We start from the raw sequence: 17,103 nt of genomic DNA, 5'->3' as shown, positions 1-17,103 counted from the left end.
TAGGTATTTATCTATGCATTTGGGATGCATATATATATGTGTGGTATATGTATCCATCTATGTGTGTGTGTGTGTGTGTGTGTGTGTGTGTGTGCACCTCCAAAGCCATCCATTAGTCTGGCTTACATACATAATGTCCCAAGGGTACATTAAACTATGTATATATATATATATATATATGTGTGTGTGTGTGTGTGTGTGTGTGTGTGTGTATCCATCTATGCACAATATCTGTCTATTTCTAATAAAGATGTTCTTTTAATAAAAGGATAGATAGAATTTTAGATTCCCCAGTGTTTGCCCAAACCTCAACATGGTCTCCATTTCCCAGAAAACAAGCATGAGGGCAAAAAGGATTGAGGGTGCTTTAAATTCATGCCTTACCTTTGAGGAGGTTTTATGCAGCTTACTAGCAAGGAAATAACTTACATGAGGCCTTACCTTGTTAGTTGGACTAATTAGTATAAAAAGCCTTGGAAAGATTTTCCACTCTGCATTATTACTACATGGAACTGCCCCTTCGAGAGCATCCTCTTACAAAGCTTGGAAACAGTCTACCCAGTGCAATTAGTTTCAGAACAACAGGCATGTGTAATCAGAGGCCTGTATTCACAAATACAAAACATTTGTGCTGCTCAGAGGTGGCTCTTTGTTGTAAATCGCCTTGCTGGCAACTGTTAATTCCTGCAATTAAGAACAGAGGGACCCTCTCTTCAAAAATCCTGCTGTCAGTGGAACCACAGAAAGTGATTTGAAGGAGAAAATTTTAGTTTGTCTGAGGTACTCTGGAGAAACCCACATAGCACAGGCATGTGGAACACGGGAAGCAGATGACTCTTTTGGTATGCATATGTGCACTTGTGTCTGTATGAGCTTGTATGTTTGTGAGCATGTTTACGCCAGATGTAGACATGAAGTGTTTTCCTCAGTCATCGTTCCAACTTAATTTGAGCCAGGGTTTCTCACTGAACTTGGAGCCCATTCTGCTGAACTGGCTGGGTAGTGAGCCTCAAAGTTCCTCCCATCTCTGCCTCAATTCCACTGAAATTAGAGATGTGTACCACCATACCTAGCTTTTTACAAGGGTTCTGGGGATCTGAACTTAGGTCCTCATGCTTGCACCATATAGACTCTGCCATCTCCATAGCCCAGACTCTGGTTTCGATAGAAAAAGGCTGTGAGCTTTGTGCTGGATGAAGAGTGACCCTAGGGAGAACTGTGGTCAGTACAAAGCTGTGTGATTTGAGCCTGTAAATTTGACTTCTGAATACAGGTCACATATCCCATGAAATTTCTGTACAAGAGGTGAAAGTGCAATTTAGTTCATCAATACTTTTAACCCAGGAGGATTACTGGCTCCTTTAAATAGCCTTGGATCTATTTGGTCTTGCTTGCCCTAGACTTTGACTGGACCAAAGGCCTGGGGAACAGGGCTGAGGAAAGCCGAATTGGCCTCATCAGACCAGAGACTGTATGCTAGCTTTTATGTCAAAAAGTTTCCTAACTGTTTTAACTTTGACTTCTCTCTCTCTCTCTCTCTCTCTCTCTCTCTCTCTCTCTCTCTCTCTCTCTCTCCTTCTCCCTCCCCCTCCCTCCCCCCTGTGTGTATGTGTTTTTGTGGTGTGTGTGTATCTGTGTCTGTGTCTGGGTTTATGTCTGTGGGTGCAAGCAGTCGTCAGATGTTAACCTCAGGTGACATTCCTGAAGTAATATCTATGTTAATTTTTCATAAGCGGGGACAACATGTCTGCCACCATGCTTGGTAAATTACATGGGCTCCAAGACTCAAACCTGAGTCCTTCTACATATTCCATCCCCTGAGCTATCTTTCCATCTACATTCTGAAGTTTCTGATTCCTGACAGGGCAGAGGGTCACAAACATTATTTGACTGAGTCAGCAATACACGTGGCTAGAAATACTAAATGACAGAAAGGCTGAAAATTAAGCAATTTTACAGGGACATCTGGAGACTTCTCCAACAACATGTAAGTACTGAGTGCGAGGGCCAGAGTGGTCAATGTTATAAGCCCAAGACTGGAAGAGTAGTGTATACAAACACCAGTGAGAAAGCCTGGTAATGCCTAAATGCTGGATTCACCCTGAGAGGGACCAGGATTCTCAGGATGAGGCCTGAGAATCTGCATTCATCCCAAGCTCCCAGAGGTGGGTGATGTTGTGGAGCTAGACAGCATATCCTTAACAACCACTGGGAAGAGTCTGAAGCTGTGGACCAGTTAGAACAGGTTCTATCCCCCAACATTACATAATCCAGGATGGTGGCACATGTCTGTAATCCCAGCGCTTGAGAGGTAGAAGAACATAAAGGTCAAGAGTTCAAGGTCATCCTTGTCTACAAAGTGAGTTCTACACAAGTCTGTGAAAAACCACTAGTGTGAAAAAATTCCAGCCCAGAAGAAGGACTGATGATAACCCATCATAGAGGAAGTGCTAATGTGGGATATCACAGTCTAGGGTAAGTGCTTATGTGGGACTGACTATCCCAGCCTATGTGAAGAACTGGTATAGGAGATCCCAGCCTAGGGGAAACACTGGTATGGGATAACCCTGCCTAGGATAAGTTCTGGTATCAGATTATCCTGGGCTAGGAGAAGTGCTGGTGCAGGATAACTCAGTCTAGTAGAAACACTAGTGTTAGAAAACCAAAATAGCCAAAACAGTCATCCTCAGAAGGTTGAGATTATATCTGTCTGAAGTAACAAAAGAGGAACATGGTGGTAGAATCGGCTACACCTGGGATTCTGACTTGTGTTCCTGTGGTCCAACCCATCAACTTCTAGGACAGTGTCAAGAGCAAGAGAGGATGGAGGAGATAGAGAGGGTAAGAATGCCAAGGAGCTCACCAAAAAACAGTTATCTAGCTGTTAGCAAGGTTAAAAAGAAACTGAAGGCATATTGGGCATCCCACAAATAAAATAATAAAGTAAGACGCATGCAATCTTTCTAAAATCTGTTCCGATACACTCTAATATGTCATCCAACAGACTCTCATAGAACGTGTGAGAGTTTTAACACACTGGGCTGATGTGTAAAGAAGTCATTCATTTAAATAATGGTTGCCATCATAGTAGAGTCCCTGAGGAGACTCCATGTGGCCAATGGTCCATTTCAACAAGAAGCAGACAGGTGACTGGTCCCCATACTGAGGAGGTTGAATGCTCTGAGCAGGCTTCAGTTCCAGTCTCACTCCTACCCCCACACAGACACTCAATATACACCCACCATTTTTGTCCTCACCTTGCCATCATTATCAGATAATATTTATTGAGTTTACTCATGCGTGGGGCTCCGTCTTCTTCTATTGCACTCAAATTTTCTTCCTGACTTCTCTTTTGCTTTTTGGCTTGTGCTCAATGTGCTGATTTCCCCCTAAGCCTGCCAACTGTGAACGCTGTCCCCACCTACTCTATCAACAATTCACTTCTCCAAGAATGCATCCAATTGTACACTCTGTGTGCCCATATGTGGCTCTTTTTCATTCAAGGCCAAGGATCACGTTTCTTGGACAGAAGGAACTGAATCATAACCTAAGTATGTGCAAGAATGGAAGGCAATTACCCAAAGGAACCACAGATGCCCTATGAAAATTATGGAGGAAGGGTAGGGCAGGGCAGGGCAGGGCAGAGAAAAAGAGAGAGAGAGAGAGAGGGAAAGAGAGAGAGAGAGAGAGAGAGGAAGAAGAAGAGGAGGAGGAGGAAAAGGAGGGGGAGGAGGCAAAAGAAGAAGAGAGGAGATGGGAGGGGAGGGGAGGGGAAGGGAGGAGAGGAGAGAGAAAGGTCAGAGAAGGAGAGGCAGCAAAATGAAGGAAGTGGGAGAGAGTGAGGAGGAGATATACATAGAGGGATATTCATACAGGAGAGAGATGAAAGTCAGAGAGAAGGATGAAGGAAGGAGGGAAGAAGAGATACAGAGACAGGAAAATGAGGAGAAAAAAGAGTAAGGTGAGAGAGAGCAGAGAGGAAAGAGATGGGAGGGAAGGGAGAGAGGTAAGATAAAAGAGATATGTAGAGGGTGCACTTATGGGAAGGGGGGCTAAGAAACTAATATTTCTCAGCTGACATCTGTTTACAACTTCCTTTTGTTGGGGGAACATTACCATTCTGTGGAGCATGGGATTCACATGCCCTTGGACCTGATCAAGATCCTTACCAAGCCTAGCCTCTCCTCCGCTCTCTTCCCCAACCTTACCTCATCAAGACATCTCTCATACTGTTCTCTCTGATTCTCATTTTCCAGCGCCAGTGCTGAATTCTCCGCCTGCAGTAAGAGACAGAAATAACACCCATAAATCAATGAAACGTTGTGTTATGTGACAACTCATTCAATATGGTTGCTAAATATACCTCCCCAGGACCCTGGGTAATCTCTTAGAAGTACCTTTGACAGGTTTGCTCTAAGTACTGTTAGAAGAATCGGAGGGATGACTCCTGTCTTACAGGCTCGCTCACAAGCATACATTACGACTCTAAGAAATCGGAACTTGATATTCCAAACAAGCAGAAAATCAAATCATGCTCTATGCATGATTGTTCCCCAGAAGAATGCTAGTATTTATCTTAGGCTATGAAAATGTAAGAAGTACCTAAATCTACTACATTAATACTTGGCATGGTCTTGAAGCCTAACGCTTTTCACAAAAATAAATCTGAGGCAAAGCTTTCGACTTGAAAGACAAAGTCCAGGTGTTACTCTTGGAGCCAACCAATGACTGCGGAACATACGCCTTGAGAGAGAGGGTACTCTCTACCCTGCTTCTTCTAGTTATAGCACTCGAGCATCTCAAAGCAGTGGGCATGGGAGTGTTGATACGCTATCAGTCTCTTTCATTGTTATAATAAAACCAGTGACAAACTTTAGGGAGAAATGGTGTGTGTGTTTGTGTGTGTGTGTCTGTATGTGTGTGTGTGTGTGTGTGTGTGTTTGTGTTCATGTGCATGCATGCATATTTCTTGCTCATAGTTCAGGTAAAGTTTATTGTAGTGGAGATATTAAGGTAGCATCATGCTGGCTTTTTATATGGGTGGGTTATGGGGATTGAACTCAGGTCCTTATGTTTGTACATGTGTGTGCGTGTACGCGCGCGCACACGCATACACAGACACACAGACACACACAGACACACACACAGACACACACACACACACAGACACACAAAACAACCCTATCCTGGCTAAACCATTTCCTCACCCCTGGAAGGAGCATGCTTAATCAGTTTGCTGAGTGCAGTAGGTTTTGAGATGGTATACAGGTCAGTCTGTTTCCTTTATAGCTTCTCTACATCTGGTTCAGAAAGGTTCTGTTTGGTAATACATGCATAGACATACACACACACACACACACACACACACACACACACACACACTTTCAAGAACCATGTCGACTTCCCACACACCTTCCCCCACATCCTAACAGTCAACATTTAGCGACATCTGCTCTATCACTCTCTTTCCTTCTCACTTCTTTCCTGCATCATGAGGGCAGGTTTCAGACAAGACCCCATTTTTCCCTTGTGTAGCTTAGGATGCTACTGCACACAACCACAGGCTGGTTATCGATTTCCTGAAATACATTTGTACACTATGATACTATGATCCACACTCCTTATTTCAGCTTCAGCCTTAGACTATGTTATCCTTTAAGAATGAGCTTTTCTTATCTATAATTCTTGTTAATAACCTGTACCCTTTGATCTGAGTACCTCCTGTATGCTTGTGACTTCCTCCCCTCCCCCTCCCTTCCTCCTTTCCTCTCTCTTCCATTCAACTCCTTTCCCTATATTTGTTTCCTTTTCTCCATTTTCCTCCATACCTACCTCTTAGCCCCTTCCTTCCTCCTCATCATTTGCATTCCCATCTCCAGCATCCAATTCCTTCAGTGAGAACTAGGATCCCACAGCAGGTATTTACTGGCTTGTTTCCCACCTCCCGACAGTGCACAGAAAACTGTTACACCAGGAAATCCATGCTAGGGAGAGGTGACAATATATTCTTTTTCAGAGTAAAGGTATTAATCAAAATTCTCTGTTCATAGGTGACTGGGTCAGTTCGCTGCTCTCTTATCCAGGGGCTGTTAGCCAACTGATTTGTTTTTGACAGTGTTCAAATTTAATTTTCCCTCTTTTTGAGTTCATTTTATTGTCCTGAATATGTTAAACATTGGCATGATTACAGAAGTCAAAGCTAGACTGAGATGCAGTGAGACTCCCTGCTTCAACTCTCCCTTTCTGTCCAACTCTTTTGTAGGCTTGTTTGGCAGTTTGCTCTCTCCAGTTTTTCTTTCCTCCAAAGCCTCTTTTAAGGAGCATCTTTTACCCCCTCATGTCATTACACATTTAGGCATGACTGTCCCCTGTCTATATCAGTCTCAGGCGTATATCAGGTGCAATCACTCACCTTACCTGCATGCAGGATCCTTGGATTGACTGTCTGCTTGGCTAAGTGCCTGCCCATGCACCTTCCCATGTGCCCCTTTGATGGAATGCCTGTGCACCTTCACATGTGTGCCTGTGCATCTGGAGGCTAGAGGTGGATGTCAGGCTGTCTTCTCAGTCACTCTCCACTTTACTATTTTGAGATTGGGTCTATCAATAAATCTGCAGCTCATTAATCCAACCAGGCTGGCTTGTCACCAAGCCACAGGATCCTTCTGTTCCTCCTCCCCAGTGTGGGATTACGGGTAATCAGCAGCCATGTCAGAAGATTCTCTGTGGGAGTTGGGAATCTGAATCAAGCCCTGTGACCTCAGGCCAGGAATTTTACTGACTGAGCCATTTCCCTTCCCTGCAAGGACTCTTGCGCCTTTCTCTGCCCTTGTTTTGGTCCTTTTATCGGACGATGATTGGAGGAGTTAGCACTATATTCCCCATTATTTTCAGAGCATTTTGAACTCCCTTTCCTCTTTCCCCTTTACAACATCTCTAAACTGTACCCGCTCTTTGCCTCACCTTCTATGAGCAAATCATCTTTCTAAGGAAGCAACACAGATCAGCTCTTTTGCGCCCTACCAGCATAGCCAGCCAGCATAGCAACTCTGTTCACACTGTGCCCAGCACTGATACTGTGACTCTGGGCTCTTTCTGGATGTGATTTTTTCTCCCAGGCCTTCCTCTGCTATCATCCCTGGCCACAGGCTGTGGCAGTACTTCTGTGGGATACTAACGGTCACTTTTCACTTACAGCAACACAAAATTGCGGTCTGTTGGTTTTTACAATGAGAAAGGTATGATATGATTTCATTCCTCTTTATTACTATTAAATCAATCTGTTCTTGAAAATTTCAAATACACAATTCTGCTTCCCTCCTCCTCCTTTTCCCTATTACCTCTCTTTGGGAAGGATCAAACCTTTGGTATGGAATCCAAGGGTTCATCTCTACCAAGTAGCTAGGTAAATTCTCTACTATTATCTTGATCATCCATTCTGGTTCTATTTCTTCAATCTTTTCCTTATCTCCCAATGTATCTTCCTCTCAACTTCAAGTCTTTTTTATTACCTTCCGTGTCTAACTAGTATTGCAAATAGTTCATGGATATGAGTTCATCTTCTTGGGCATGAATAACCTACCAGTAGCCATCCCCAACTAAAGAAACACTCCTCCTCCTCTCCAGGCAGCCATTAACTGCCAATATGAAAATGGAAGCTTTGCTCAGTTTGCTGCTCTTTCCTTATAGGCTTCTGTCATTTCCGTTTTGTTGAACTTGCATCAGAAACAGTGAAAGCAATCACTCAGTTCTTGACCCCAGCCCACATAGAAAGATAGTCTAGTTTGGCTCTGCTGTAGATCTTTAGGTAATGCTAGGGTGTGCAACCTTTATTTCACTTTGTGGCTTTATAGTTCTTTCAGGAACAAATCTGGGAGAGGTAATTTAGTTTATAAAGTGCTTGCTACATAAGCTCAAGGACCTAAGTTCAATCCTGAAAACTAGTGTGTGAAAGTTGAGCATGGTGGCATGCATCTGTAATCCCAACCTGGGGAGGCAGAGACAGGGCATCCTTAGTAGGGCAGCTAACCCAGTCTACTCAGCCAGTTCCCGTCTAGTAAGAGACCCTATATCAAAACCAAAGTGGGCTTGCATGAGGCATGATACCTGAGGCTGACACATGGAAAGGGTGTCACACAATGACAATGGGTGGACACACACACACACACATGGATATAAATCATTCAACTAAAAACACTTCAACTTCAGAGCTTAAGATATCAAGAACTACAAGGGCAAGAGCTAGAACTCCAATTCTGTAAGACGACTGCATTCTTGGGAGAAATGGTGTTTGCGATGGGGTCTGCTGACATAACTAAGGAGACTGGAAAAGAGTAGAGACAACTATGGTAGCCAGTTTACACTGTTTCACTTCACTTTAGATTATCTGAGGGAAAGCATGTGAGGAAATAAAATAGAAAACGGGAATTTATATGGGATGCCTGCATCTTCCCTCTACCCACATCAGGTTGCAATAACACAATGATCGATCCATTCAGATAATTACCATCATTACAGTTTACGTTACCTGTCTCACATTTACTGTTCTGACAATCCATTACAGCCCAGCAAATTAAATACAGAGAAGGTGCTAGCAAACACAGTCACATTTATGGCCACAGTGCTCAGTTACAGAGACATGATTTAATTGGTGTAATCCCATACATCCCAGGAGACAGTGAAGATTTTAACAATTAAACCCAGGATGCTAAAATGATCTTGAACTCATGATTCTCTTTAATCCATTCATATTTATTAGAGATTTGGGATTAACCCACTTCCAACAGGAGATAACCAGTAAAAAAACAGAAAATCCTCTAATTAAGTGTGATTTAAAGAAACAGCGGATATTTATATAGACGAGTTGGGAAAAGATAAAGAGAAAAGAAGGGGAAATGTAGGCATCATTACTGAGAATTATAGAAATTAGAACATATCATGTTCCACTTTAAATATGCTATTAAGTCAGGATACCCAGAGGACTCAATTAGAATCTTCAAGAATATGTTGCTGGTGGATCTTTGTGTTCAGTTTCCTCTTTTATAATGATCAAAACTTCTGCTAGATTTCATCCCTGACTGAGGATTTCCCATTCAGGATAGTGTGCTCATAACTCCAAATTATACTGATCTCTATAAGTTTGAGTTTTCATTGGTAACATTTCTGTTTTTCTTATTTTCATTTTTATTTTGAATTTGTGTGTGAATGTGTGTATCTATACACAAATTCAGGTATATGGTGGAGGCCAGACATCCTAGGAGGCCAGGTCCCTAGACATACCCTGGAACCAGAGCTATGGACAATTGTGAGCTAACAGATATGGGTGCTGGGACCCAAACTCAAGTCTTCTGCAAAAGCAGCAAGTGCTCTTAACTACTGAGACAACTCTCCAGCCTCATTCTGGCTATTTGTTTTGTTTGGTTTTGTTTTTTTGTTTTGTTTAGTTCTTCATTGCAAAGTTGTAGATGTGAAAAGGTTGGACACCTCAGTGCTTACTTTCAAAGTACTCACGATTGCATTTTTATTCATTTGGATGCAAATGAATGATGCCCTCAGTAGATTTACATATGAAGAGACAGGAAGTCAGTCTTTAATCATAGCATTTCAGATGCTAGGAACTGAGCTGTTTTGCTAAACTAAGGGGATCTTCTGGGAGAGACAAAGTATTTCATTTCACCTTCAAATCTTATCAAGCTCTCTTATAAGCCTTAGGACTTTCTTATGATCCCATTCCCACATCTTATAAGGTGGAAGAAAAGAACATTTACAGAGCTCACAGTTCACCCTAAATTGTAGATATGAAACAGTCACCTATCCAGAGAGTCACCTATCCAGCAGGTGCTGTCCCTGGGCCAGGTGCACCTCTTCTTTTCAATTAGATGCCAACAATTCAGGGACTGTAAATTTCTTTAAAAACAATTATAGAAATAAGCATATAACACAACACAAGCTGTGAGTATATTTTATTACTGGGTGAGTTCTCACAGATGTGTTAATAATTACTGGAATAAGAGATGAGTCCACGGAGATTTGGGGGCCACTCTGTTTCATTTACTGATGTAGTGGCACATAGCTTTTTTATTTTGCTCACCATTTTGACTGTAAGCTTACATTTTATGTACCCTTCTATAGGGACACACACTCAGTAAGAAGTTCTTGGATGGGGTTGACCAGATGGCTATACCAGTTAGTTATTATTGTCAGCTTGACACTAATTAAACTCACTGGGAAGAGGGTGTCTCAGCTTAAAAATTTCCTCAATGCAATATGTGAGGCTATCTTCTTAGTTTGCTAATTAATGAAGGAGGTTCCATCATATTGTGGGCAGTACTGGGTAGGTGATCACAGGCTGTTTAATAAAGTTGGATGAGGAGGAGCTAGTGGGAGCAAGCCAGTGAGAAGCATTCTCCATGGTAACTACTTCAAGCTCCTGACTAGAGCTATTATTGCCCTGTCTTCTTTTCTTTCAATAATATGTGGTTACCTATAACCTGAACTAAGCCCTTTCCTCTACCAAATTCCTTTTGGTCATGCTTTTTATTATAGAAATGGAAAGCAGACTAGAACCATGGCTCAGTTAGTATAGGCACCTGTCATGAAACCTGTTGAAATAAGTTTAATCCCTGGAACCCCCACGATGAAGGGGGAGAGCCAGCTTAAAAAGCTGTCCTCTGAATGCTATATTCATGCATGGTATGGCATGTTCTGCGCCCACCCCTACCCATTCTTACACATATTCATCATAAATAAATAAATAAATGTAAATCTAAGAAGCAGAAAAGAATATATGTTTGTTGCCTACTCCATTTCTCATTAAAGGGAAAATATGTCACAGAACTCTACAGAGGCCCAGGGAATGTTCTGGAAGGGCACTAGTATCTTTGAACAGGCCAGTTCCACTATAATAGAGTGTGTAGGTAGAAAAGAGAGACTTGTTAGGGATGAAGATGGATGAAGCCAGACACTATCATAGATACATGATCAAATGAGCATCTTTAGGAATTTACTTCTAGTATTATACACACACACATACACAAAGGAATTGGAAGGGACAATGAGGGGATTGAAAATTATGATTATAGTGTTCCTATCAAAGCCACAACATCCCTGAAATATCAGACCTGAGGAGAGTAAGACAGGCATGAGAGATATCACAACAGATCCATCAGCACTTACATGGTGCTTGGAAGATCAGGGCTGAGAAACAAGAATGGCATGAAGTTGACATTCTAAGTCTCATTGAAGGTGACAAAATCCTTAATAGAAATGGAGAGTGTAGGAAGAGTAAAGAGCTGTAGATTCTCCCTTCTCCCCAGTCTTACAGAGAAAAGAAAATCTCAGCATATGTAGGTTGTTGCTAGTGCTCACACAATGCCTGCAGATGACTGCATTGATATCATCCCTTGGTGTTTCCAATGTTTACATGTTTTCATGAAATTTGTTTAGAGTTTCCCAGGGGTTCCTCATTTGAATGCTACTCATTCTATTTAGTTCTCTAAATAGAATATTGACCAATGGATTAAGAATTTACCTTAAAAACAGGAGGGATTAAGCTGTTTAGTATTTGTGATTTAATCTAATTATATGGCCCAGTTCTTGGTGTTGCTCCCTTCAAGAGAAATGGTCTTGCAAGAAGTACACTGGACTTCTATAGTTTAGTACATTAAACTATAGTTTAGGTCACCAGGCCCAGCTCCCCATCATGTCTGTCTCTAATGGGAGCAAGCAGCAGTAGCCAAGGGTTGCATAGAAGAGCAGTACTTTCCAACTTCTTTCAAGGACATTACTCAACAAGGGGGAATGCCATGGGGGTTGGTGTCTCCAAGTGTTTAGCTGAAATGAAAACTCCCATTGAAAACCCTCTGGGTTGGCCTGTCTTTTGCCATCCCCCAATTTTGTCACTGGAATCAAAAACAAAAACAAACACCTAACTATAAGGCCACAGCAGAGGAATTATTGTCACACACCTCAAAATGAATCTTGGAAAAAGCAGTCATTAGTTCAGCTTTATGTATAGGGAATATTAACTGTAACCTCCATCAGATGTCAGGCCTACAACTGGAAATCTAGATCTAATTGTAGCCAGGGCCATGGGAATAGCTGTAACTAGGAGGCCCATGGGAACTATGGGAAATAATGATGGTGGTGATAACAGTATTTAACAAACACTAATGACATCTGAGTTATGCTTGCCATTCTCCATGCTCAGTAGTGGCTAATATATTTTTTGTCTCTTGATACTCCCAACAAATTACAAGTGAGGTAACTGATGTTGTCCCTATTTAACACATGAGCAATCTGAGGTTCAGAAAGGTTCATTGGCTTTCTCTACACCACACAGTTCTAATGAAATCAGAATTACTTCAAGCCAGAAAGCAAGCATCTCATCATCCTGTACTTCCAAATGTTTGACTATGATGGGAGTATAGTGAGACATATTTTTTGTCAGGACCGACACTTTGAGGTTAGATGTCAATGAGCTAAATGGAGTGGGTGATGCCTGCTTCTCTACACAGAACTTGCAGGCAGCAGGGATGGTTTTGTGAACCTCTGGGAATGAGGAGACATAATATCTATTTATAGCATGCTTATCCCTCTCATTCAATCTAGCTTTGAACATTTCCCTGGCGGCTTTGTGAGGTGAGTGGGTGGCATTTTGGAACACTTTGGACCCTGAGATGACAGGGTTGAGGGTTGAGGGGAAGCATGACAGGATTCCCCACTGAGAGTCAGAGCAAAGAAGAATACATAGATCAATGTATAGCCCTGTGTAGGTGCAACAGCTAACAAGTAGGTGTTGCTTGATAGCTGGCACCCATCAATCATATTAATGATTCATCATTTTGAATTACACACAATTTACCAAGATTATACTGAATCAAGGTACATACCATGTACTTATCCAGTAATGCTTACTAAGGAGTTATACACAAGTAATGTCTCAGTTAAGAACAGTTTGCTAAGAGAACAAGCTTTTAAGTGGCATATTAGTAGTTTAAACATATTTTCCATGTTTGATGTGTGGGATAAAATAGCTAGGAAGACATGGTTACAGGCCAGTTATTGATGATTGTGTGCCATTGCCCAAGTCACTTAACAGTGTTTTGGCTTTAGGTTTTTTCTTATAATTGCTTATTTTTTTCTTTCTCCATTTCTTTCTCATTTTTTTTTTAAATTTTAGAAGTCTCAAAGACATATATGAATTGTATATGTAATTCCCAGCTACCTCTAGAAAAGCGTAACTTTGAACCTATGCTATATGCTGATAGTCCTTCCTAATTCACTCTTCTATGCACACTCACTCTTCTTCAGATGCTATCAGCTGGGAAAAACCCTGGAGTTGTACACTTATGAGTATGAGGTCAGAAAAGGAGCAAGTCTGAAGTATTGATGGTCTACTTAATATCATGGGAATATACTCATTAGGGGGATTAATGCCTGGGAGAGCCTCAAAGTCTATTGATAGATTCTTAATCTATACTTTGATCAGTTCTATGGCTGTATCTCATGCTTCCAGTGCACTCGAAAGACATTTCTAGCCAGAATAGTAGTCACCCCAATGAATACAAATAGGAGGTGTTAGAAAGATAAGAAATCCTGTCCAGCTTACAAATAGTAAAGCTGAGTGTAACGTTCAAAGACTCCTAGTCCATATAAAAGGGAAAATGTTACAATGAAGTCAGTTCTGGTAGATATATGATACTTGTCTGATACAGGCTCAATATTAGTATCAGACACATAAGGAAGAATAGAGCACTTCACAAGGTCAACTGACCTTACCCAGTATATAACTGGTGGTCTCTGATTTCTGACAAATCAGGTAGAAGATGCTCCAAAATGTCATTCTCCCTCGCCCCCAAATTTTTGGTGCCAAGGATGAAATCCAGGACCTTGGGCATGGTAGCTAAGTGCTTACCACTGAGCTCTAGTTACTCAAGACCATTGCATATCCCAAGTCTTTTCCAGCTATAAATACCAAGTATCTGGTTGACTGTGCAAATAGCATAATTGTTAAAGTGCTTGTGGTGTAAGCACAATGACCCAGCTTGACCCCTAAAACCCAGATAAAGAGCCAGTTGTAGTGGTATGTGCTTATAATCCTATTACCAAGCATGTAGACAAATGATCTCTGGGGATTGCTAGACAGTCAGATTAGGCAAAATTGGCTAAATCCAGGTTCAGTGAGAATTTATGTCTTAATAACCACGATAAAGGTAGACAAGGGGTTAAATGGAGGAATAACTAACACTAAAAACTTCTGAAAAGGCCATACGGAAAACTCTTGCAGAAGCTTGCTAAAGTACATACGTCTACACATATAAAAGGACTTTTAATGGATTTACCCCATAATGAAGAACAATCTCCTTAACGGACATCATGGGAAAGCAAATAAAAACTCTGGTGCCATGGAAGGGTTACCTCTTTTCGAGTTTTTGGTCAGTGGAATACCTCAGACTTCCCATCAAATATTATAGATTACATCTACTGTTCTTGATTACCCCCAGAAATTTGATGGTGAAACTCTTTTGCTGAAGATACCACATACTTGAATCATAAGACATGGGGAAACCAAGGTGGTATTGATCTGGAAGCTTTATCAGTATTAGTTAACTCTCTCAGTGTTGGAAGGTACCATTCACATTACTAGGTGAGAGGAAATCATCAGTCTAAACTGCTGTGAACATGGCAGGCTATGACAAAATGGCCTGGCAATATATGCTCATGGACACAATCATGGCACAAGTGTTATGAGAATAACCAATCACTTTATAAAGTCTGTCTTCACAAGCCAGAACTCATTTCTGGTACTGTTAACTGGGCTAAGAACTCATAGCTAGGTATGCTATAAGCCCTAGGGCAGAACTTACTAATAACTACTACTTTGATAAATACATTAATGTTCCCCCAAGATAATATGTTTACACTCATAGTTTAGTGTAGCTCTCAACCTTCATGGAAGAAGTTAATTTTGGAGCAGCTGGATAATAATACAGAGACACACAGCTGGCCAACGTGCAGAAAATAAAAGACTATGAGTTGCTCAGGTCAAAATGGAATATCTACATCACTCCCTCTATCTCCAAGGCTGAGGCATCATTGGAGAAGAAGAGACAGAAAAATTATAAGGGCCGGGTTGCGGAGGACTGATGCAAAACAGTATTTTCAGAACACGACAAGGTACTGTACACATAAACTCACAGTAGTTGGGTCTGCATGTACAAGACCTGTACAGGATTAAGACAGCCTAAGTCACAGCAGTGATCAGAGGGGGCGTCATAATGCTCTACTCCCAAATGAGGAGCTGTCAGCAACTGTTGATCTCTGGACACTAAAGCAGTTTTCAACAGGGATGGACCCTAAGAGGCTACATGCTCTTCGTAAGATGGCCCCATACGTATACAGGCAACACTAAGTAGATCCAATAAGTTTTAACAAGGAATATAAGAAGTTGAAATGGAAAGTCAGGAGGATATGTGAGAGGTAGGACGGGACAGAGTGAGATGGAGTTGATCAAAAAATATTGTATGTATGCATGATAATTTTCAATAATAAAAATAATAAAACTAAAAGATGGATAGATTCTGAATACTGACAGTGGAGTTTGTCTTCTATCGTTCACACATATCTGCATGCTCAAACACAAGTACATGGGCTATACATACACATACACACACACACACACACACACACACACACACACACACACACTATCTTAATTTTCATGACTATTTGTATAGCAATTGTCCAATGGTAAATCGTTACAGATCCGGAACTGACAAAGAGAATCTTACTTCAACCCATTCACTAGTTACACATTTACAAAGTGTTGTCCAGATACAGTGCATATTTGTTCTGTTCTTTGAGTCAGTGAAAGGGTTAAGCCAACTTCCACTAGAACTCATGAGCTGAGCTCAGTTGTCTCAACCAGACTTGAAGGCAGTCTGTTGAGCAGAGAGGAGAGTCCCCAAACCAGAGTGAAGTCTCATTAAGACAAATGTGGATGAAATGTCAGGCAGAGAACAGTAAAGCTTATTTCAGTCTCAACAGATGGCTGGGAAAACAATGGCTTGTTGATCTGCCGAGAACAAATTAAACATGAGCCACCCTTCTGTATAATGAGAGAACTGTGTGCGGTATGTGCACTTAACAGAGGTATACACACACCTACACCACAGCTTCTTGACTTCGGCACTTCTGACATTTCAGCTTGCATCATTACTTTGGCAAGCTATGCTGTGAGTGGTTGATTGAGAGCTTACAGCCCTGGTCCCTATCCACTTGTTGATGTATGACACGACATGATCATCCTACCTCCAGTTTAGAGAGTCCCTTGGCCCAGTAGCCATGGTAACTAACTAATCTAAGCAGAACAGCACAGAGGTAGAAGGTCTGTAGCAATGATAACAGAATTATGGAATTATTGTCTCTCTCTGGTAGACAGAGAAAAGGACGGTCACAGGACCTTCATCTGAAACCAGCCATTACTCTTTCCTAACCACCTTACCCCCTTAAGCCTCAAGTGATAGAAATTAGGAAATTGGCTTAAAACTGGATTCTATGATGTAGCTTCTCTAAAGTTATCACCCAAGATAAGGTAGGACTTTGAAGTGACATACCTGTTTGGGGACTACCTAGGCTTTTATAAGTAAACCTTGGTCATGTTCTATTTAAAAAATAAACTCATTGGTTGATTAAATTAGAATTAGATTGAGCTTTTACTTTGGTCTGTTGTTGATGCCCTATCTGAGGGCAAGATTGGCTTATGTCTCCTCAGGAAAAGTTAACAATGCCACAATGTGCCAGCAGTATCCTCCTTACCTCATATTGACAAAAGTGTCATAACAGTATGAAAATGTGTATTGTTGTATGGATATATACATAGACTTGCACCTAGTTCCCTACATGCATAGATGTCAATGACATCAGAAATTTCATGACACCTTAAATTTCAACATATTTCTAAACTTTTAGTTATTGAGGACTGAGGAATTAATCCTGACCATATACTTTTGTAGATGAAGGAAGATTATAGCCAAATAGTGATGATCTACTAGGTTCTCTCTCTCTCTCTCTCTCTCTCTCTCTCTCTCTCTCTCTCTCTCT

The 17,103-nt window shown here is 41.3% G+C and overlaps 1 protein-coding gene across 1 annotated transcript in view; it reads right to left on the bottom strand.

The window, feature by feature from the left end:
- Nckap5 (NCK associated protein 5) overlaps positions 1-17,103 on the bottom strand; it is a 698,067-nt gene that overhangs the window by 142,101 nt on the left and 538,863 nt on the right. The window contains 1 exon segment of the mRNA XM_028771521.1: positions 4,209-4,277. Coding sequence (XP_028627354.1) covers positions 4,209-4,277 — 69 coding nt within the window.

The sequence above is a fragment of the Grammomys surdaster genome, unplaced genomic scaffold (assembly GCF_004785775.1).
Source record: "Grammomys surdaster isolate TR1022 unplaced genomic scaffold, NIH_TR_1.0 208, whole genome shotgun sequence".
NCBI classification, from domain to species: Eukaryota; Metazoa; Chordata; class Mammalia; order Rodentia; family Muridae; genus Grammomys; species Grammomys surdaster.
Note: the sequence above shows the minus strand (reverse complement) of the source record. Positions and strands in the feature narration are given on the sequence as shown.